The sequence below is a fragment of the Belonocnema kinseyi genome, chromosome 7, assembly GCF_010883055.1.
Source record: "Belonocnema kinseyi isolate 2016_QV_RU_SX_M_011 chromosome 7, B_treatae_v1, whole genome shotgun sequence".
Taxonomy (NCBI): Eukaryota; Metazoa; Arthropoda; class Insecta; order Hymenoptera; family Cynipidae; genus Belonocnema; species Belonocnema kinseyi.
In genome coordinates this window covers 53,784,865-53,808,520 of record NC_046663.1, presented here as the reverse complement: position 1 = coordinate 53,808,520, position 23,656 = coordinate 53,784,865, and the positions used below count along the sequence as shown (strand labels likewise).

Below are 23,656 nucleotides of genomic sequence, written 5' to 3'. Positions count from 1 at the left end.
GAGAGAGAGAGAGAGAGATACGGGGTGTCCCAAGAGAATTTTCGTTCCTTGTAATGTCAGATAGAAAAAAAAATTCAAGTCGAAAAGTCCCAAGACATTTTTGAGTCCGGTGCATATTTTGGGTACTACAGGGCATTGAAATTGCATGTAGGTGAATAGTTAGTTACAAGTGTGCGTGCGACCCCGGAGCGCAATATCTCCTACAGCGGTAACTTCACCCTACTTTGAGCTTTCAAAAAAAATATGCGATTAGGAATGTATTTGCATGTTTAAATTGGGGGGGCTCGAGTTCAATCGAACCGTAAAATAACTTTGCAATCAAATTAATTTTTAATTTAAACATGCTCGAGATAAAACAATGGCTCACCGAAATTCAGTGCATGAAAAAAATTGAAATCTTGGCCAGGTTCACCGAAATTTGGTGAGCGTAGCACAAATAATTTCAGTGAGCCCAGAAAATTCGCATATTATTGAGTTCTCTGAATTCTTCTGAAAGCATGGAATTCTCTTCAACTATTTTCAAAGTTGTCACCTTCGGTCAGCGGTTTAACTACTGCTGAATGAGGATTTACACGCTTTTTTTTTATTTTGAAGAATTCTGTACAATTCTTTGAATTCAACTGAAATCTTTTAAAACTTTTTAAATTCCCTTAAATCTTTATAATTCACTTTTAATTGCTGTTCAAGCCTTTTGAATTCTGCAGAATTCTCTCGATTTCCTAGACTTCACGTGTAATCCTTTGAATTTCCTTAAAAGATTTTAAAGAATTCTCTTGAAATACTTAGATTGTAACATGATTTATTTTTAATTTTCTGAATTCTTCTCAAAACATAAAATTTTTCAACTATTTCGAAATTTAGCAACTTTATTTGACGGATGTACAGCTACTGGATTGTGATGCACACGTTTTTCTTCAATTGTGCACAATTCTGTAGAATTATCTGAATTCAATTTAAATCTTTTGTATCTTCTAACACTTTTTAAAAATTTTTTAGAATCATTAGAATTCAGAATGAATGATTGTGAATTCCTTCAAATCTTTTGAATTCTGCAGAATTCTCTCGATTGCTTAGACTTCACGTGTAATCTCTTAAATTCTTTCAAAGATCTTTGAATTCTCTTGAATGTTTTAGAATATAAATTGATTTGTTTTTAATTTTTTGAATTCTTCTCAAAATATGAACTTTTTTCAACTATTTCGAAATTTAGCAACTTTCGTTGACCGATGAACAGCTACTGGATACGCGTTATAATATGCGTATGATACGCGTTATCATGAGATTCTATGAGCAACGGCCATCCTTTATTAATGCAGGAGTCCACTAGATTTCGCTATTCCTCAAATGGTGGGTCCTGGAAGTCAAATGATAAATACGCGGAGAAAATCACCATACACAGTTCAATCAAAAAGTTCCGGGACTAATTTTTTTCTAAGCGTGTTTAAGAGTATACGGTTTAGTCTCTGCATAGAATAATTACTCTAGTTCATGGTTAGTCTGATGCACTTTGGTTCGTCGCAATCACTTCAGTCGCTTGTGTGCAGTGTACGATTGAAATAATCAAGATTTTTTAGTTTGTCACAATTTGAGTTATGGTACAAACAGCCGCTATTAAGTTTTGTTTCAAATTATGCAAAATTGCTTGAGAAACGTATAATATGTTACAAAATGCTTATTGATGTGGCTGCCTAGTGCGAAGCAAAGTTTTTAAGTGGTACGCGCGTTTTACGGATGACAGGGAATCACTTCAGGACGATCCAAGAGACGAGTGTCCCACCTCAAGCGCCACGGACTGGAACGTCGAACATGTGCGTACATTCCTTGCAAACAATCTTCAACTGAATATTGAAATGTTATCAGAAGAACTTCAAATTAGTGCATGCAGTGCTTTCACCATAGTGCATGACCTTCTCAGCCAAAGAAAGATATGCAGAAGAGCATTATAACGTCTAACTTGTTTCTGAAGCACTTTTGCCTAGTTTGAAACAAAACTTAATTGTGTTTCTCTGTTCTATTACTCAAATTGTGACAAACTAAAAAATCTTAATAATTCCAAACGTATCCACACAGACGACTGAAGTGATTGCGATGAAACAAAGTGCGTTAGACTCAGAATGTATCAGAGTAAGTATTTCAAGCAGAGACTAAACTCTATCGTCTTAATCACGCTTTGAAAAAAATCAGCCCCGGAGCTTTTTAAATAAATTGTGTAGGTTCGCGCCTAGCATCTAAATGGTGCTCAATCTTTTTGCACTATGTATCTAGAAAAGAACCTTGGTCATCCAATACATTTAATATCTTCTCTGACAAAAAGTGCTGCCCTAGGTGTTTCTACGTAACTATCATAAATGACTGATCTACTCTTGTTACTTAATCCTTTAACTTTGCCTTGCAAGCCCAAAGTTCTTGTATTAAAGCAAAAGCTACTTGTTCCGCTATCAAGCGTCTGCTTAAGATAGTAGACGCTCATTTAGCGTGGTGGAGGTTTATCTAGTTAAAATAAAGACTGTAATGGGGACATCTAGTACCCATTTAAACTTTCAGTTGCCTCCTCCATCTTTTCCGATGACAAATATGGAGCTCTGTCTACTGGTTAACTTTAGTTTTTGAGAGGATCTTCATATTGATCCTCAACAAATCCATAGTGACTCCTGCAGTCGATCTTTTTGAGACTCTCGACCATTCCTGGCTCTGCAGTTATTACAATTTGTCCAGCTTGACTCCTTGCATTGACATCAATAACCTCCCATCATTATAAAATTTTACTAACATCCCTCCTCGAACAACAGGGGGTAATATTTGCATCCCCCGGGCAAAGCGGGTATTTTCAAATGGTTATAACTTCCTTTCTACAAATGAGAATTGAATTTTCTAAGAATGATTCCTGAAGGGTTTTTCATGCTCTTTCATTCTGCGAAATCTATTGTTTTTAATTTTTATCAACAAATAGCCATTTTAAATTTTTTCCGATAGAAATGCTGTTTGGCATTTTTGGACTGAAAATAGCTATGTAGTTATGCGAAGATATCCGAGCGAAACCCTTCCTTGCGCGCTCGGACAGTTTGGCCAGTTTTACCGGGGACTTGGTCGAATGCATGATTCTCCAGCGAAGCTGCACTAAATTTATCATAATTAATTTAGTTCGCCTTTTTTCGCGCATTGTTTGCTTCTCTGAACTTGAGGCTTTTTTACTGTGTGTTCAGAAACAGATCATCTTCAGTTGGGAATGAAGTTTTTTTTCAGTTGCAATTGTCCGTTTTCATCTGGAATAAATGCGTGGTATTTTAGAGTTCCGGGAATTGTAATTGCTTCAGTGAATCTAGTTTCTAGTTTTTAGGTCATCTCTATGTGATCTTCTTTCGAACTGAAAAGAATTACTGTTTCCTTTAAATGATTCTTAGCCATTCCAATAACTCCATCGCAGTTAGGATTGGATTCTGTGCTGAGCGCTGCAAGCTAGCTTTTGCCGCAAGTATTTTCCAGTTTGCACCAATTCCGTCACCTGGACCTTTTTCATGTGCAGTTGCCTGGAAATGTGTTTTTGCAGAAATTCCAAGATCTTTTTTGTGATTTAAAAGATTTATGAAAGCTTATTTATTTATAAAATGCTGCGCAGCTCCGTCTGTCACATAATGAATTTGGTTAACAACGCTGAATTTCTTCTTGAGATACTCGTTGATGAACTTTTGAAATGTGTACACAGCTACACTACCGTAATTTGGAAGAACACCGTTAACTGCATTTCGGATAAGTCGCTTGAACCGTCTACGGTTAACTACTTTCAGGTGATTTATCCGATTTGCAGTTAACGGTGTCATCTGAGATGATTGCCATGCAAAAATTCTTCTGTTCGTTTCCATCTTTGTAATAAATAATTACTGTAAATATAGTTGCTTGATTATTATTCCAATGGAAAGATTGTGCAGCATTTTAAATGATGAAAGCATAATTTTCAGCAAAGTCAAGTAAAATTAAGTACTCTCATTCATTTAGTATAACTTTAAGGTGCTTCAGAAACAAACCTTGTTGCTTCTCATAAATTGCGTGAGGTTTCAGGTTTTTAAGTTTAGTGCAGAGTGCAAAGCATCAGCTTCTGCTGTTTCGGGTACCAAAGTGCTTCCATCAGTTTGCTGCTAAACTTGATATGTCACTGAGGCGAAACTATTCACGTTCAATAGATCAGTCAGGTACTTTTGAAAATTTGCAATGGCAGTAGAAGATTCGCATTCGCTAAAATGACAAGCGTCAGTGGGTTCACTGCACATGATTTCTTCAAGGCAGTAATGATAATCTGACAATTTTCTGTCAGTTCCCTAAGTTAAATGTTTAATATCAATCGCATTCAACATCAACTTTACGTTTTCATTATAAACGCAAACACAAACATTGTGAGTTCCACTAGCTCTATCTAAAACACAGTGCTTGACCTTAGTTGTGCGATTGTTAAAAATCCAATCTTCACATTTTCATGTAGAACTTCAAATCTGGCATACAATTCTGAAAGATTGTACAGCATCAGTCTCTTCTGTACACATCATCGATTTTTTTCAGTAATCATCTTCAGCTGCATCTTCTTCTGTTTCCTGATTTGATTCAATGTGCTACTATCAGAATGACCTTCCTAGTAGCTCCCGACAATCTAACTCGTCGTAATTTTTCCTTTTGGTTTGACCTCCCGGCATTAGTATTGCCAAGGTTACTCCCAGATGGTTCCCCACTTATAGATTCTGAAGTACGTTCTAAGGCTCGTTCGGTAATTTCCAGCTTCACAAGGGAAGATGCTTTTTCCGGAGGGGTCGTTTTCGAGTCCCTTTGAGTGTTTTTTTAAAATATTTTTTTTAAGGAACTCATTTTGTTTCAACGTATAGCTAGGGGAATCATCGGTCCGGGATGAACCTCGAGCCAAGGATAGAGCACGTCCGTATTGACTAGGTCATTTTACCCTTCTACTATACTATAATTATACATGCCAGGAGAGCACGTTTACATACATATCCATCCATATGCAAGCCGAGATCCGAGGATGGTTGCAGATAAATTGATGAAATTTGGTGAGGCCATTTTCACCAGTCATGTTTTGAAACTGACAAAATGATTTCCATAATTATTCATTAAACTTTTTTAGCATTTTATAATATTAAAAAACCGGTTTTTATAGTAAAACTGTTTTTATTTACATAATTCAAAGCTGGCACAATGATATAAAACATTCTTGGTCTTGAGAGGAATCGATTGACTTATAATATTGATATTTAGAAATTGATAGGAAGAAAGTTATGGGTATTTACAATATTTGAAAAAACAGTATTTTATAGTTAAACTTTTCTCATTTAAATAATTTAAGTTTGACGCAAGAACAGAATAGATTCCTTGATCCTGAGACGAATCGATTAACCTATAATATTAATATACTATCTCTAAGAGTAACGGAAATTATGGGCATTTACATCATTTTAAGAATCTGTCTAAAATAGAAAAACTTTTTTCAATAACGTAATTCAAAGTTGTTACAAGGATAAAAAAGTATCATCAAAAAGTGTTCATCAAATGAGGACCATCAAATTGCAAATACAAATAAAGTGGAAACACCTGAGATCGAATTCACAGATAGTATAAAAATGTTAATTTTCGTTTGTATTTGTAAACAACGTTGCGATTTTCAGTGACATTCCTTCGTACGAAATATGGAGAGAATGAGTTTTCTTGTCCTGCACTTGTTGAAGAATTAATTGCTAGCACGAATTAAAGTCTCTCTAGCCTGGGTAAAGACTAGAAGAGTGTCCCCACTAGCTATATTTTCGTGATGAAAAATGGAGGAAAATATACGTCTTTTTTTTAGGGACAACTTCAAAGAATACGTGTATTTTCCTCCATTTTTATCGCAAAAAATTGGTGGGGAGGCTCTGACAGACTTTACCTGGAGAGACTTTAGCACGAATGTTTGACTTTTTTCTTTCTCGTCTCGGCTCGCATGAAGTTCCATTGAGTCATACTATTACGTGAAAGTGACTGACAGAGTTTTTTCAGAGATGTTCAACAGACCTCAGTCAGCCACTACAAGACAAGAGACTGAAATGATGAATAAATCCCAAAGAAGCGTACATGCAGCCACGGATTCTGTCGAAAAATTGCGTCTGCTCTGCCTATCTAGGGGTGCCAATGGAATCCTTGGTTTGGGGAGGTAAGTCAAAAAATATTCACTTATGTATTACTATTTAAAATAATATAGACCTAGAAATATTTAAAGAAGAAAGTGTTTTGAATTATTTTTAAGTAAATAATTAATACAGGGTGGCGGCAAAACTTCATTTTCAGAATTTCCCGACTTTCCCCTGATTTTCCCCTGATTAATTATTCATATTCCCTGCCCATTAATATTTAGAGTTCAAAATTCTAACCTTGTAATATTATAATTATACAACTCCACCCTACAGTAGATAAGGATCATGCAGTAGATAATCATTAATTATATAAGTACAAATGATAAAATAATCCATGCTAATTTGAATATATTAACACGTAACGTGTCTGAACAATTAATTACAGTAAATTTATTATTTTACATTTCTACATTAGCACTTTAAATTAATTACATATTATCTAATGTAAAATCAATATAAAATGTTGGGTGATCACCCCACTATTCTCAGCGCTGTCACAGCATAATTTACTAAAAAAAATGAACTTATATGACTAATATGAATTAATAAGGCAAGTTGAATTCAAGAGAACTGGAATTTTTTAAATCTCAAAATATTCCAATGATTTCAGTAAAATTGGGTGCATCTAGAAGAATTTAAGGGAAATGAGATATTCGATGAAGTTCAGAAAAAGTCTACACGAATAAAAAAAATCAAGTGAATTGAAAAGAATGCAAAAATATGACAAAATTCATTGAATTTAATATGTTTAAAAAGAGTTTAGAAAAAATCGAGGGAATTCAAAAGGATCTAATAAAATTCCTAACTATTCGAGGTGATTTAAAAAAACTTCAAGATGAATTAAACAATAATTCCAGACGGTTGCAAAAAATATTTCATAATCTCTTCAAATATTTGAAACCTTACTAAATTCCGCACTTATTGTGAATAAATTTTTTGACATCCATTAAGATATAAAATCCCGAGAAATCTTAAGAAATCTGATGAAATTTCCTGAAATCCTGTAAAAATTTATAAAATAAACTTCAGAGCTTTTAAAATCCCATAACGTCATTGAAATCCTCGGAAATCTGTCAAAATCCCCTAAAATCTTTTTAAATATTATAAAACCTTATATGTCCTTTAATATCCTCCTATAAGTTCCGAAATATAGAACATTCATTAGAACCGCATGACATTTATTTAAATCCCTTAAAAATGATTAAAATTCTTGGAAATCCATTGCAATTATTTTTAAAAAAATAAAAAATTCTTTAGAATTGTTGGAAATTACCAAAAAATTGTAAATCCTACAAACTCCATCAATTATTGTGAATTAATTCTTTAAAATGTTTCAAAATACCCAGAAACTTTTAAACGCTCTGGAAAATTCCATGGAATTTTTAAAAATATTTCAAATTCTTTCGAATCTTTTGAATTTTTCAAATATTCCGCAATAATTTCAAATTATTAAAATCTGTCAAAAATACATGAAGATATTTCAAATCCTGTGAAATCCTTTGAAATCCCTTAAAAATATTTTAATATCTTGAAAATCCCTTGGAGTTTTTAAAATGCCCTGAAATCTTTGAAATTCTTTCAAATCCCTTTAAATTATTCAAATCAATGGAAAAATCCTTGGAATCTTTCGAAATAATCCAAAATCTTTCAAATCTTTTGAAATACCTTGAAATATTTGAAAATCTTTAGAATCCTGCAAAACTCCTTAATTCTTGTGAAAAAATTATTTGAAATACACTACAATATTTTTAATTCTCTTCAAATTTGGAATCTTTTAAAATATCCTACAACATTTCAAATCCTTTGAAATCCCTTTGAATTATTTAAATCAAATAATAATCGCTTGTAATCTCTTAAAATTTCCTAAATTGATTTAGAGGTGTTCCCTGACCTGCGGCCACCATGTAATACCACTTATAATACCTTTTTTCGTATTAATAACCAATAACGTATATTTTAAGAACAATTTTGAACAAAAATCTGTGTAGGATGGAGAATAATGAAGGCTTGGTTTTTTTAATTATTTAAAAACAGTTTCCAAGTATAGGTTATTTATCAGTAAGCTTGGAGTCTATTTTTATACTCTTGTTATCTAAGTGACAGGTGGAATTTCTCCATATTTGGCAATGCGTTCTTGAGTTGAGACATTTTCCTCGTCGGATCGGAGTGAATCATATTCGCCAATTACAAATACTATCATAGTGAATGAAATAATAGTTCTTTTTTAAAATTGCTTAATTTTAGTTCCGTGTTTTAAATTTAATTTTGCATTATTGTCAATTTAATTAAGAATGATAATTCTACCGATCAAAAAACAATAGAAGGGTGTCACGGTATAACCAATATATAACTATGGTATATTCTAGAAAAAATCGATGTTGATCAAGTTAAAATTTTTTTTAATATAAGAAAAATATTATCTACATTTTTTGTAATGATGCCGAGTTTTCATTTTTTGAATTTTTTTAAGGAGCCTTAGTATTTTGTGTGTCTTTCTACAAGGAAGAGATCCTGTGAGTTTTATATTTGAGCTAAACCATTTTTGTTGTCGAAAGAATATTTTTTCATAAAATTTAATTTTCGCATTTTTATTGGCAATAACGAAAGATATAAAAAAATTCAAGATAAAAATTTGCACATCGACAAAATTTTTACAAAAAATACCCCTAGCTATTTTGTGGTATCTTGCATCGTTTACGAAAGAAATTCTAGAATTATATTTTCATGAAAAAATGCACTCAGCCACAAAAATAAACTTTAAAAAGCCTGATAGGCTGGCTTCCTTAGGGTACGAGTGGGGGCTTAAGAAAACTCATGTTTTCAAAATTCACAGAAAAAACTAAAGTCGATTTTCTGCAATACTTTACCTTTTATATTTTTTGCAAAATTCTTTTTTTTATTTCTGCTAATATAAAAAAAGAATCCTATAATCTAAATCGAACAAGTCAGAATTAAATCGTGTTTGAAGGAAATTTATTAATTTACTTACTTTTTGAATGTGAAGCAATTTGAATTTATTTTGAGAATTTAACCTTGTCTTTAAAACTGAATTAAATTTCAAGAACAGACGATTTTAAATTTGTAGTTCATTGAAACTTGAATTGGATTTAAAAATTGAAATCAACTTCAATCTGAAAGTTCCAGAGGTTCAGATCTTTTTTTATTTATTTCTGAAAATCATTCAAAATCGAGCTTTATCAGATTTTTATTATTATGATTATTAAATATTATTTGACCATATTCTTCTTTTCTAATAAGTCTCCAATTTTTTGTACAGAGGTTTAAAGCTTTTTAATTGTCCTGGAAAAGGCCTGAAATTTTGAAATTGAAATTGTGTAGCATTTGATACAAAAAATGGAATAAGAAACTTTTGTATAACATATTTTAAAATTTGAATTTTATAAAATAATTTCTAGAAAAATAGAAGATTAAGAATTTTGTAAATGGAAATCATTTTTGGAATCATAAAATATTCTATCTATTTCAATTATGACTAATTCATTCTATATTAAAAATCAAGAGTATTCCGGTCCATGGATGATGATGGGAACAAACAATTAAGTTTGGAGGAATTTACAACAGGAATTCGAGATACTGGTCTGGATTTATCTGATGACGAGATAGTAGATCTCTTCAAAAAATTCGATGCTGATGAAAGTGGGGGAATCAGTGTTGACGAATTTATTTCCGCCATCAGAGTAAGTTTGTTTAAAACTAAAATAAATGAGTAAATAGGTGAAAAATTATATTTTCGAAAAATCCCCAAATATCCTTTTCCAACTTGATTTTTTTTAGCCACCTATGAACGACTGCCGTAAAAAAGTAGTTCAGCAAGCATTTGAAAAAATGGACAAAACTGGAGATGGAGAAATCACAACGGACGATTTACGTGGTGTCTACAATGTCAAAAATCATCCCCGATATATCAGTGGTGAAGAGTCCGAAGAAGAAATTTTGAATAAATTTCTAGGAAATTTTGAAAAGGATTCGACTAAAGACGGAATCGTAAGGGACCATCCATAAACTATATGTTACCAATTTGGGGGTTGAGGGGGTTACGTCATCATCTATGGTTGCAGATTAATCTTTCTGGTTAAAAAAATCATCTTTTGGGTTGAAAGTTGATCTCTTTTGTTCAAAACTCTTTTTTTTTCATTTTCATCATTTATGATTGAGAAAGTGTTAGTATTGTCCAAAATTTCACATCTCAATTTTTCAACGGATCTTCACGTTTTGAGACCCTCTAAAGCTGAAAAACAAGTTTTGACGATGGCGTTTGTCTGTGTTTACACAAACACGATGTCTCTTGAAAAAATAAACGGATCAAATCGAGGTTTGGCACACTTTTTTAGCCTAAAAGAAATAACGAGATCGTTAACCAGCATTCTTGGACTATGAATGGTTATGGTTTTATCCATCGAAAATGCTACCCAAAAATGGAATATTCCTTTTTTACGCCAAAATACGGCAGATTCGTGAAAAAAATTTAACAGAAGAATTAGAGCTTCTTAAAATATCTACAATTTGTTCTCAGCCATTTTTTTTATAGAGCTCGTCTTTTTGATCTTATTCATAGAAAATAAATAAGTTAAAAATTATAATTTAAAGTCAAACGATGAAAGATAAGTAAAAAAAGATTAAAAGAAGAATTTTAGCTTTTCAAAAGATCTATAAGTTTTCCCTTAACTATTTTTTGCTCAGACTTGATATTTTGGTTTTATTTGCCGAACTTGTGAGCCGCGTGCTTAGGGCACGATGTGGATGTGCTCGCTTAGCGGACAAATCTTTTTGTGAAGATTAATCCTTTTCGTTTCGAATTTCATCTCTTAAGTTAAATGTTTAACTCTTTTGTCGAAAATTTTTTTCTTTCGTCAAGAATTCATTTTTCGTAACAAATTAAACTGATTAATAAACTATTACATTTAAAAACTAATCCATTTTTTTATTGAATATTGATATTTTTAATTGAAAATTGATATTTTTAATAGAAAAATGATCTTTTCTAGATGAAAATTTATATATTTTGTTGAAAATTCTTATTTTTTTGTTAAAAAATCAACTACTTGATTTAAAGATAAATTGCTTTTTGAAAAATGCCTTTATTTGTTTGTTGAAGATTCATGATTTTGGTTGAAAATGAAAATTTCCGGGTAGAAAACTCAACTGTTTTATAGAACCTTTTTTTCTACTGTTTTTTTTTAGTTTAAGATCATTCATATTTTTGCTTGGAAGTTTATCAATTTTGTTAAAAATTAAACAATTTTTATAATAATTTACGCATGTGTTAGAAATTTAACATTCTTTGTTAAAAATCCATATTTTCGAGGAGAAAATTGTAACCTTTTTTCGTAGATAATTCGTCCTTTTGTCTTTAAAATTCTACTATAGTGTAGAAAACGATGTATTTTGTTTAAAAATGATCTTTTCGGTTGGAAAATTAATCATGTTTTTTGAAAATTCATGTTTATGGTTCAGGATTCAATTACTTGGAAAAAAAACTTCTTTTTGCTTGAATTAAACTGGTTGAATATTAATTTGTTAAACTAAAATTTGTACGGTTCCATTTTTATTTAAAAAAATCGATTTTAGTTGAAAATTTAATTATTTTGTTTAAGATTGAAGTCTGGGTTGAGGGTGCGGGGGTAAAAAAAAAATAGCCAAAAACTGGTAACTTATAGTTTATGAATGGCCTCTAAGTTTTATTTTACAGGGTGGCCGTTTTAATCGAGGGAAAAAAATCCCGGTCATTTCCCGGATTTTTTTCTGGTTGTAAAAATTTCTCACGGTCATTGAAATTCAAAAATTCGAACCCTGATAGCTGAATTATTTTTTCTTTGAAGTAATCTCAACTGAACTTCAATTGAAAAAAATCAAAGTGAAACTCTTTTGTATTTTAAACTTTTAAAATTGAAGCGTAGAATTTTTTATATTCAGAAATATTTAATTCAAACACTCAATAATTTGATCATATAAAATTGGAGCTTTGAACACTTTTAAATTGAATAAATGAAATTAAATGTCAATAAACTGCCAAATTCCGACATTTCACTTTTTTTTAATTAGATGTTAAATTATTTTAATTTCAAGTCGTATTATATTAATAATCGTTTAATTCAAACAATTCAGTTTCAAGTTGTACCGTTTTTAATATTTGATTTACAATTGCGTATTTAAAATAAACATAAAAATATTTCTTAACATTACAAAATTGCTCTTTTTTACTTGATAAATTTCAGATTGAATAGGTTTAAAGTTTAAGTTAAAGTCTGTGAATTAATTAATGCTACTTTTACTCAAAAAATCATGAATTAATTTATATGTACAGATGATCAACTTACAAATTTGTTGTAAAAATTGTTCAATTACAAACGATTTCAGTTTTTAAATGTTTGACTAGGAGATGATCAGAGTTGCAATTTTTGCTAAATATGATAAATTCCATATCTGAGAATCAATCGGATGACTACTAATTTGCCAAAACCTTATTTTCCAACCACATCTCGTTTACGAAAAAATCCACTTTTTCAATATAAACTTTGTAAATCATGTAAAAACATGTAAAATCATGTAAATATAACATTTTTACACTTATTTTTAATCAATTTTGGTTCTTTCTTAAAGTTTTAAAAGTTAAAAATGGGAGAATATTGAAAATAATGTTTTCAACAGTTGAAAATTGAAGAAAATCAAATCTTTTACTATTAAATATTTCAATTTGTTAAAAATATTTATCTGTATTATTATTGATAGTATTTATTGATTTAAGAGCGAGACATTCAATGAACGTCGCTTGCAAAAATAACCTGAAGGTCGCGGTAGAGGTGGGGACCGCGCCAGCCTTTTAATTATCGAACGTGTATGTTTCAAGGTCGTTAAAATAGACGGAATTTCACTGTATGTTACATTTTTAATACCTAGGGATAGGCCTTACGTGCATGAGATTTGAAAAATTTCAATTATTACAATTTTTTGTTTCAAAAAAGTAGATTTTTCCGTAAAAAGGTAGCCATTGACAAATAATGAAATTTAAGGAAAATCCCAACTCTGATTATCTCCTTGTAAGTCTTCAAAACTTCGTTTTAAAATTCCTAAAATTAAAAGTATACGCTTGAAAATATAGAAACAGAATGGAAAAAAAATGTAAAACAAAATTTTTAGAATTACGCATTGTAACCTGAATGATTTCGTAACGAAAAAAGTTAACAAGTGAACTTTCATTTTTAAAAAGGTGAAATTATATTTATTTTAAATTGGATTATATTATGTGGCCACCATTTTAAGAACCTCTCCTATTCAAAGTAATTGTGGAAATACTTAAAAATTAAAATTGATAAGAAAGATGAAAATAATTTCATTGATTTTTTAACTGTTTCAGGTCACACAAGAAGAATTTATTAATTACTACAGTGCTATCAGTGCAAGCATCGATAACGACGGTTATTTTGATTTAATGATACGCAATGCTTATAAACTGTAATTGAAAAATGATTCTATTCATCAGAATCAACGTGCTAATCGTTCTATTCTCCTAAATACTTAGAAATTGTATGAAACTTAATTTAAATTTAATATGCACACACGCATTCAAATGAATTACACGTATGATGTATCTATACAGTTTTACGAATTGTATTCCAATCTTTATTATTAATTTTAAGCTAATAATTTTAAAATTAGATTACAAAAATTTAACTCGCTATTATATAATTTCATCGGCCTATTATAATGTTAGTAAAATTATACATTTATATCTATATACTATTCATATTTCAAAATGAAATAAACTATTGTTTTTTTAAGGTTCCAAGTCCACTAATTTTTAATGTAATTCTCGATTTTATAATACAGGGTGTTCAAAAAGTCCCGGGACTGCCAAATAAATCCGTAGGGTACAGTTCTTTTGGAGAAGGTTGAGGTCATTCTTGAAGTAACTTTCAACGAGGAATCCAGTGGTGACCTTAGGTTTGACGTTGACCTTCATGGTTATTTCAAGGTCACCTTTGTTTTTTTAATGGAAAGGCCCTTTTTTGATATTGGCAATCGAAAGAGCGGAAAAATTTAAGTTGAAAATGTAGTCAGGTCACAGGTTAGGTGTGGCCTTGATGGACGTATCAAGGTCATTCAAACTTCAATATGGTCTGAACATATTTTCGCAAGCTATCTTGTGAAAATCATCCTCCTACTCTATTTACTTACTCAAACAATGTACATTAAATAGTGACTATCGAGTGACCTTGACCATGACCATCAATGTCATATAAAGGTCACTCTTAGTTTTTTAATTGAAACGACTGTCTTGGACATCGGAAATTGAAAAAACCGAAGATTTTACTTCAAAAAGTGTAGTCAGGTCATCACTTAGGTGTTACCTTGATGGACATAACAAGGTCATTCAAACTTCAATAAGGTCTGAATATTTTTCGCAAGTTAGCTTGTGGAAAATCTCCACTTACCTCACTTACTTAATTGCTTACTTGAACAATGTGCATATTAACTATCGAGTGACCTTGGCCATGACCATCAAGGTAATCTCAAGGTTACCTTTGTTCTTTTAATTCAAACGATCCTTTGTGACATCGGAAATCAAAAGAGCGGAAAATTTGACGTTTAAAAACGTATTCATGTCCAGATTAGGAGTGCCCTAGAGGTCATCTTAAGATCATTTAAACTTCAGGTCTGGTTTATTTCGCGAGGTAGCTTGTGGATCGTTCACTACCTCACTGTCATTTTCTCTTAGATTACGAGACTGACTTTTAGCGCTACCCAGAAACAGCGACATGGACGTAGTAAATTTTGTTCCCTTTGGGTACTTGATTCACGTCAGTCCCCTTGCCTCTCACGGGTCGGGGTGCTTGATTAGCGTGAGTCCCGTTGCCTCTCACGATTGTGGGTGCTGTATTAGAGTGAGTCCCTTTTCCTCTCACGATTCATGGTGCTTGATTAGCGTGAGTCCCTTTGCTTCTCACAATTCGGGTTGCTTGATTAGCGTGAGTCCCCTTGCCTCTCACGATTCGGTGTGATTGTTTATCGTGAGTCCCCGTGAGTTCTCCGTTTACTTCTTGACAGTAAGCTAAACAGTGGTAGAAAGCATTTACAGCATTAACAATCTTTTCAGTTGTAATAAGAGCTGATTCGTCTATTATCCTTTGCTGCAATTCTGCTAAGTTTTCAGGTTTTGTTTTGTACACTCGATCCTTGATATAGCCCCAGTAAAAGTAATCTAGAGGTGTTAAATCAGGGGATCTAGCTGTCCATTCAATTGTGCTTCTAGGTCCTATCCACCGATTAACAAACACTGTATCTAAGTAAGTGCGAACATTTACTGCGTAATGAGGACGTGCACCATCTGGCTGAAACCATGTCTCATCAAAGTTGTCTCTTTCTATTAGATTTTGCATTTTGAGAATTTAAAGTATGGATTGAACCTTATTAAACACCAATAATGACGTCCAGTAATAAACCAAATTTACGCTTGATCATTAAAATACTCAATCAAAAATATATTGTATTTTAATATTCTGTTTATAAAAGTTATAAAATTGATTGATTACAATGACATCGTAATTCTTAGCGTGATTTTAAAGTATCTAAACAAGAAAAATTTCACATATATTTTCTTGAACATGAAATGCACTATCTAATGCACATTGTTTAAGTAGGTGAGTAGGGTTGGATGATTTTCACAAGCTAGCTTGCGAAAAATTATTCAGACCATATTGAAGTGTGAATAAACTTGATATGTCCATCAGGGTCATAACTGACTTATGACCTGACTACACTTTTTTATGTGAAATATTCCGTTCTTTCGATTTCCTATGTCAAACAGAGTCGTTTCCATTAAAAAACAAAGGATGACCTTGATATGACCTTCATGATCATGGTCATGGTCGCTTGATGGTCACTATTTAATGTACATTGTTTAAGTAAGTAAGTAAGTAGGGTAAGAGGATGATTTCCACAAGCTACCTTGCGAAAAAATGTTCCGATCATATTTAAGTTTGAATGACCTAGATATGTCCATCAAGATCACACCTTACCTGTGACCTGACTACACCTTTTAACGTAAAATTATCCGCTCTTTCGACTGTAAATGTCAAAAATGGGCCACTCCTTTAAAAAAAATTAAGGTAGCCTTGAAATAACCATGAAGGTCATGGTTGAGGTCAAAACTAAGGTCACCACTGGATTCCTCGTTGAATGTTACTTCAAGAATGACCTCAACCTTCTCCAGAAAAATTGCACCTAAGGATTTATTTGGTTGTCCCGGGACTTTTTGGACATCCTGTATATTGCCTTGTTGCGGTTTTAATAACTGAAATAAAAAATGAAAAACGCAATAAAATTTTCTCAACAAATAAGGAATACATAAAGAAAGATTTTCTCTCGGAAATAATTTCAAAATACACTCTATCTCATTGGTACTTTAATTAATTTAATTGAGAATGAATGTAAATAATAATGTATCATTTTTGTTCATAAAGTCGATGAGTCTATGATGAATTGATTGAAATTATTTTGGTGATAAATAACTTAATATAATAAAAAATTAATCTTACATTAGTCATAAACTGAGTATCACTTTCAATTTTTAATTTGAAACTTTACAACCCTGTAATGCCCTGCAACAAAATATCCCCCACGCCCCTTTTCTGTACGTAACTTCTGGTTTCCAGAAATAATATGATATGAGATTAAAAACTAATGGAAATTCTTGGGAGCGTGAAAACATCATTAACAAAATTTCCTTATTTTTACTTTACCATTTTCCCATTTTCCCTGACCATTAACAATTAAATACCTTGTAATATTTTTTACATAGGATCTTTAAAAAAAAATTGTTTAATAGAAAAAAGATTTTGCTATACCATAAAAGACGACTTTTTAACAGAATACTGAAATTTTCAACAGAATAATGATATTTTAAACAAAAAAATGTAATTGATATTTAGAGTAAAAGAGATGAAATTTAATTTTTTTAAATCATTTTAAAACCAAAAAGGCGAATTTTCAATAAATAAAAGTTTTTCAAATATGTACGTAAGAAAAGAAAGATCACCTAAATTGTTGAACCTTCAAGCCAAAAATCGAATTTTCTTTACAGAAATTGAATTTTTAACCAAAAAATTTAAATTTTGAGCAAAAAAAAAAAAAATTTCGAGAAAATAGATAAAATCTCTATCAAAGAGATAAATCATTATTTAAAAAATCAAATGTTCAAGAATTAGTTTAACTCTCATCCACGCAGTTAAATTTCTAAATGAAAAATATCAATTTTTAATAAAATAGTTCAACTTTCAACCAAAGAGATGAACTTTCAACTAAAAATATGAATCTTAAAAAAAATGAATTCTCAAAAAAGTGCTTCAACCAAAATTGTCGAACAAAGTTGTTAAAACCTTAAGCAAAGGAGATTCATTTTTGATCAAACAGTTACATTTTTATCCAGAAAAATGAAATTTCTACTACACCAGATGAATTTTTAAATGAAAACGATAAACTTTTAAATCATGCATGTTGAATGAAAAAAATGCCAAACAAACAGTTGAATGTTCAATACAAAAGATCAAGTTTCTACAGGAAAAAAAATTTTTCAACAAAATAGAAGATTTTCAACTAGAAAAGATAAATTTTCAACAATAAATATAATAAAATTTCATTTTAAGTTATGAAAGTAAGTTTGCAACGAAATAAAAAAAATTTTGAACGAAATAGTTCAATTTTTAACCGAACAAATGAATGAAATTAATTTTTAATTTAAAAAATCCAATTTGAAATCAAAGAAATACAGTTTCAACTACAATGAATAATATTTTACCAAAATAGAATAATTTGCAATAAAATACATGATTTTTAAATCAAATATTTTAATTTTTAATGGAATTTTCAACCTAATAGTTGAATTTTTCACCAAAAAGGTTAATTTTTTAACAAATAAGATAATATTTTAAAAAATGTATGAATTTTTAACTAAGAAAGATCAATGTTCAACCAAAAATAGAATATGGTAATTTTCAGTTAGAGGAGTAATAGTTTTCAAGCAAATTAAATTTTTGGACAAACGACACAAGCTATAAAAAAATGAATAGACAGAAAGTTGCTCTTCCAAAAAAGAGTTAAAGCTCATCTAATTTCTGCATAAATGATTTTTTATAGGACTTGTAATTTTTGTTTTAACCGTAAAAAATAACATTAAAAATAAAAAAAATTAATTTTCTTAAAAACGACATGAGGCGAAAAATATCAAAGAAGAAAGATGCTTAGCAAAAAATTTGTTATGAACTCTTATTATAAAAATGTATAAAAAATACTTTTCTGTCAGGTTTGTGTCAAATTATCTCAACGGATTCACTAAAATAAAAAATATTGTTAACAAGTATATTATTTATCATTGTAATAAATAATTCATAATATGTAGCTTTGTTATAATTAACTTAATTTGACAAATGGAAAATTATCATCTTTTTTGCAGAAAAATTTCTTTCTCACCTCATATGTATCGTAATAGTTCATGAAGCTTATTCTACTACAAAAAATTGTTAACAATTAACATTTTTCCTTTCTACAAATAATTTATGTTGACAAATGGAAAATTTGCATCTTTTTACAGAAAGAAATACTTCTTCATCTATTACATATTAAAACTATTCATTTAACTTATTTTCTTGCAAAATATTGTCAACAGTTAATGTTTACCTTTGTTATAGAAGTAATTTAGTTTAAGTTTAAATAATTTAAGTTAGCAAATAGAAAATCTTCACATTTTTCCCCGAAGAAAAATTCTTTCTCATCTTATATGAATCATAATAGCTTATTCAACTTATTTTGCTGCAAAATATTGTTTAAACCAAAAAAAAAGATTCATACAAAATTTATGTTAAAAACAGAATTTACTAGAATTCAGAATTTTCTAGAAAAGGGACGATAATTTTTTTAGTTCTTAAACTTCATCATTTATAAAAAAACACAAATTTTAAGTTTTTAAAATGGTTTAAAAGTTTAATATTGATAAATTCGTTGCCTTGTTTGTATGCTCCAGTTGTAATTTGACTTGATTTCTAATATATCTGAGGATTAAAGCTGAGAAAGGAAATATTTTTTCAAAAGATGCACATTTTTACATTTTGTTTAAAAAAATAAGAACTGCAAAAAATCCATAATATTATTTCATCGAGAAAATATATAAAAGTAGGTATAATTTATTTTATTTATATCTGTCAAATCTAATATTTTATTAGTTTATTCAAGTAATTTCAAAATGTTTATATCCTCTTCTCATTTAAAAAAATTTATTTTTGGATTTTAAATTGTTTACGCTTTTGATATGGGGAAATAAAAAACCAGAAACGTGAATGTGCATTTTACCTATCTTATATGCACAAAAAAAAGAAGTTGTGTGTTTAGCCTATTTTTAACTTTCAAGAATTTGCAATCTCATTGTTTTGTACAAAGTTAAATCTATTAATAAATCTGGTTCTTTTTTTAACTTGCTGATTTCTCATGTTTTTCATTTCTATAGCCTTTTTTTATAAATAAAATTTACAACCCTAAATAAATTTACATATTTTTACAAAATATTTTCTTTGCAAAAATGAAAACTTTTCATAATAAGTTGCAGCGTTTGTTTTGTTTTTAAAGTTCATTTGATTGTTTTTAAACAGTTTTTCAACTTATTTCTCTCTTTTATAGAATTTATTTTTTGTTTCTCCTGTTTTAAAGAAACTTCTCCTTTTTTCGTTTTCTGCTTAAAGGTCAACTGAATTAATTGATAGAACCCAATACAAATTCCAAATATTTTTGTTTCGAAGTTCATTCTTTTCAATTGAAATTTTTAATATCATATTTTCTATAGGGAATTTATCTCGCAAAAACACTCTACTATTTGTTTGAAAATTAGTGTATATATTTTGTTGGAAATTTGTCTTTTTTAGCAGTAAATTAAACTTCTTGGTTAAAAATTCATCTTTTTGATGAAAACTTAAACCAATTGATCAAATGCTGAAAATTGTTGTTAAAATCATTCTTGGTTAAAATATCAACTATTACATTTATTATGGAAATTAATTTTTCTTATTGATCAGTTTCCAACAAAATAGTTAAACTTTCAACCAAAGAGATGAATTTTTTAATTAAAATGATAAATTAAAAAAAGAGTTGAATTGAACAAAATTGTTGAATTTAAAAAAAAAATTAAAATTTATAACTATGAAGATAATATTCAGGAGGAAATAAATGCAACAAAAAATCAAAATAAATACAAGGCAATTAGATTACTAACAAAAATGTTATATCAGCATTACCGCAAATATGCATTTTAAAAATTCTCTAATTTTCCCCTAACGAATTTTTCATTTTACCTGACCATTCATATTCAAAGGCCTTTTGCAAAAATTTTGTTTTAAATCCCTGACTTTTCTATGGTCAATAAAATTCCATGCCTTGTTTTCAAATTGTCCTTGGCTGGGTGTGTTTTTCGCTCATTCTGTACAATTATTTCGAGTTACTTGTTTCATTGGCGAATTTCGAAAAATTACGTACTTGAATGAAGGCCCCCCCTCCATAAAAATAATTTTTTTCATTTAAAAAATAAAAATTGTAAGTTTCTTCGAAGGTTTGTGATATATTTTGTGTGGTAAAGCAAAAACAAGAATTTCTAAATAAAAATGCATCGGCCGGGAATCGAACCCGGGCCGCCCGCGTGGCAGGCGAGCATTCTACCACTGAACCACCGATGCTTATATTATTTTGTTCAATAAACACCATTGTCGAGTTAGAGAACATTTCTTTCATTTTTGAGAGCACGCTCACGAGGGAAGCAGACATTTATGAGAAATAAGTCTCTTTCCTTAATTTTACATTTCCTATATATTTCAAAATACCTAAATATTCCAAAATTAAATGTTAGTATATTTCCTTAAGGTTCCTGGCTTATCGGCCTCACGCGATAAGTTGGTTTTGTTATCACAGATATCTATTTTTTATCATCTGAAATTTTGAAACGCTTACCAAAGATATTATCTTTTTTTGCTTACCCCCTCCCCCCCAGCCACCTCTTTTAGGGTATGTAAGTTGATTTCCCCCGACTAAACTAAAAACAAAAAAAAATTGATTTTCATCCAAAAATGGAAAGCCAGAGGATGAATTTTCATGCAAAAAAAATTAATTTCGAGAAACTGATCAAATTATTTTCTTCTTTTTCCAAGTTTAATGAAAACTTGGGAAAAAGTCACCTTTTCATGTATAAATACGAATACATACACAGTTGAAACCATTTGTTCTAAAACAATAATTATAATATGAATTATCCCTTCTAGAAATAATCAATTGAGATTCATAAGAAACAATATAACTAATATCTCAATCGTTCCGAAACGTGTTTCTTAATTGTGCCAAAACGATTGGCAACGATTGAGCATTTTGCATTACCAATTGTTTCCAATCGGCCACTTGGAATTTGCCACGAGATCGCAGCACTTGCCACTTTTGTCTGACGAGAATTATTTAAGGGCATGTGACACAGCTAAATACCTATATTACCGACCTCACTTTTTCAGTTCACTGAAAGTTTTTTTAAACCTAAGAACTTTTTTTATAAATAAAATATCGAGCTGAAACTTTGGAAAATGTATTAGAGTACAATAAAGTACGTTTAGGTACTGCATTTTGGTAGGAACTTCACTCAAAATTATTTTATTTTTTTTCTGAACCTCGACATTTTTTGAACGTTCCAACCTTTTTTATACATAAAATATCGGTCTCAAACTTTGAGAAATGCAAGAGCCGAAAGACAACTACGTTTGAGTACAAATCTTAATAATAAAGGATGTAAAAAAATTTAACTATCAATTCCATCGGCATCAGCCGGTATCGTTGTACACGAAAATACGAACCATCTAGAGCCTCGTCTAGTGGCCGCCAGGGTTCGTATTTTCGTGTACAACGTTACCGGCTGATTTCGATGGAATTGATAGTTGAAATATATTTTTTTACATCTTTTATTATTAAGATTTGTACTCAAACGTAGTTTTCTTTCGGCTCTTGCATTTCTCAAAGTTTGAGACCGATATTTTGTGTATAAAAAAAGTTGGAACGTTCAAAAAATGTGGAGGTTCAGAAAAAAGATAAAATAATTTTCAGTGAAGTTCCTACTAAAATGCAGTACCTAAACGTACTTTATTGTACTCTAATACATTTTCCAAAATTTCAGCTCGATATTTTATTTACAAAAAAAGTTCTTAAGTTCAAAAAAACATTCAGTGAACTAAAAAAGCAAGGTCGGTAATATAGGAATTTAGCTGTGTCACATGCCCTTAAGCCTCAAAAAGGTAGGCGGGTCTCAGAGGCCCGGCAGGTCACAATTTTCGAGTTACAAAGAGTTGTATATAGAGTATGGGCTTGTGCATGGAAATTTCTTTTGGCGAAGTCTAAATACATAAAAAAAATCAGGGTTTCTGAAAATTCCATTTGTGGAGTGCTCTACAGAAACGTGTATATTTTTTATTTACACAAAAAGGCAAGCCGGGCCTCGCAGGCCCGCTGTTCAGTGCAACATCAACTTTGAGTATCGCGAGGAAAAGAGTATGCATGTCACTCATGTTTGAATGAAAAAATAGTTTGAGTGCATAGATTTCAGTTTTGCAGATACTTTTTTTCACATTGAAGGATTTCTATATATTTTCTTGTTTGTTTCTAAAATAGATCTACTGCTTACAGGTGCAAACATAATTTCTCGCGTAAACTCTTTGAAATGTGCGCTCGCATTTGCAAAGCGTGATATTTTGATGTTGTAGTGATTATTTTGTCATAGTTGTTGCAATAGTTGCAATGCTGGTATTTAGAAGGAACAAAAGTACAGGTTATAAATATATTTTATAACTACGCAATAAAAGGAGGCGTTGACACTCTTGGCCAAATATTCGCTGTGAGCCGCCGGTTGGAGGGGATAAGCAAAACGATGTCAGTGCCCGGGGTGGCAAGTAACGAAAACAGCGGGCGTGTGTTTTTATTACAATTCGTATGCATTTCAATAGGAAGGCAGTATGTCAAACTGGAATTATTCATGCTGTGTCGTGAATTGTAAGAATAATGGCAAAACGGAAAATTGCCAATTTTATAAATTTCCTAAAGCACCTAGTAAAGTGTTACAAAGACGGAAGTGGATAGCTGCTGTAAAGCAACATGCTTGCATTTTCCACTTTGATTGTACACACACGTACAAGATACACTTTTTACTACTCTATCAGGATCAATCTGCAAAAAAAGAAACCGTATTTATCAGAACAATTTCCTAAAGCTTTAAAAAAAAAGTAAACAATGCTTACATTCAACTGAGTTTTGTATGGTTCAGAAGATATAGATGTTTGTCGAATAACTTCTGCTTGAATAAAGTAACTAATTCCATTGTGCCTGTATTCTTGCACACATCTTACATGATTTGCCTTGAACAATTGTACACCCTTTGGCTCTGTTTCAGGTTGAAAACTAATATTGTGTGTTAT

General features: G+C 30.6%; 1 protein-coding gene and 1 non-coding gene across 8 annotated transcripts in view; one reads left to right on the top strand and one right to left on the bottom strand.

Moving 5' to 3' along the window:
- Positions 1-14,012, top strand: part of LOC117177435 (calcyphosin-like protein) — an 87,533-nt gene extending 73,521 nt beyond the window's left edge. For 2 of the 7 annotated variants that reach the window (XM_033368115.1, XM_033368114.1), the window contains exons 2-5: positions 6,028-6,181; positions 9,682-9,859; positions 9,957-10,166; positions 13,537-13,908. In XM_033368115.1, coding sequence (XP_033224006.1) covers positions 6,030-6,181; positions 9,682-9,859; positions 9,957-10,166; positions 13,537-13,638 — 642 coding nt within the window. In that variant the 5' untranslated portion in view covers positions 6,028-6,029 and the 3' untranslated portion in view covers positions 13,639-13,908. Of the gene's footprint in view, positions 1-2,099; positions 2,125-6,027; positions 6,182-9,681; positions 9,860-9,956; positions 10,167-13,536 lie in introns of those variants that run through there. The other 5 variants (XM_033368111.1, XM_033368110.1, XM_033368112.1 and 2 more) reach the window with 5 other exon arrangements.
- Positions 14,013-20,822: 6,810 nt separating this feature from the next.
- Trnag-gcc lies at positions 20,823-20,893 on the bottom strand. Its single transcript has one exon. It is a non-coding gene; the product is annotated as a tRNA-Gly (tRNA).
- Positions 20,894-23,656: the final 2,763 nt, after the last annotated feature.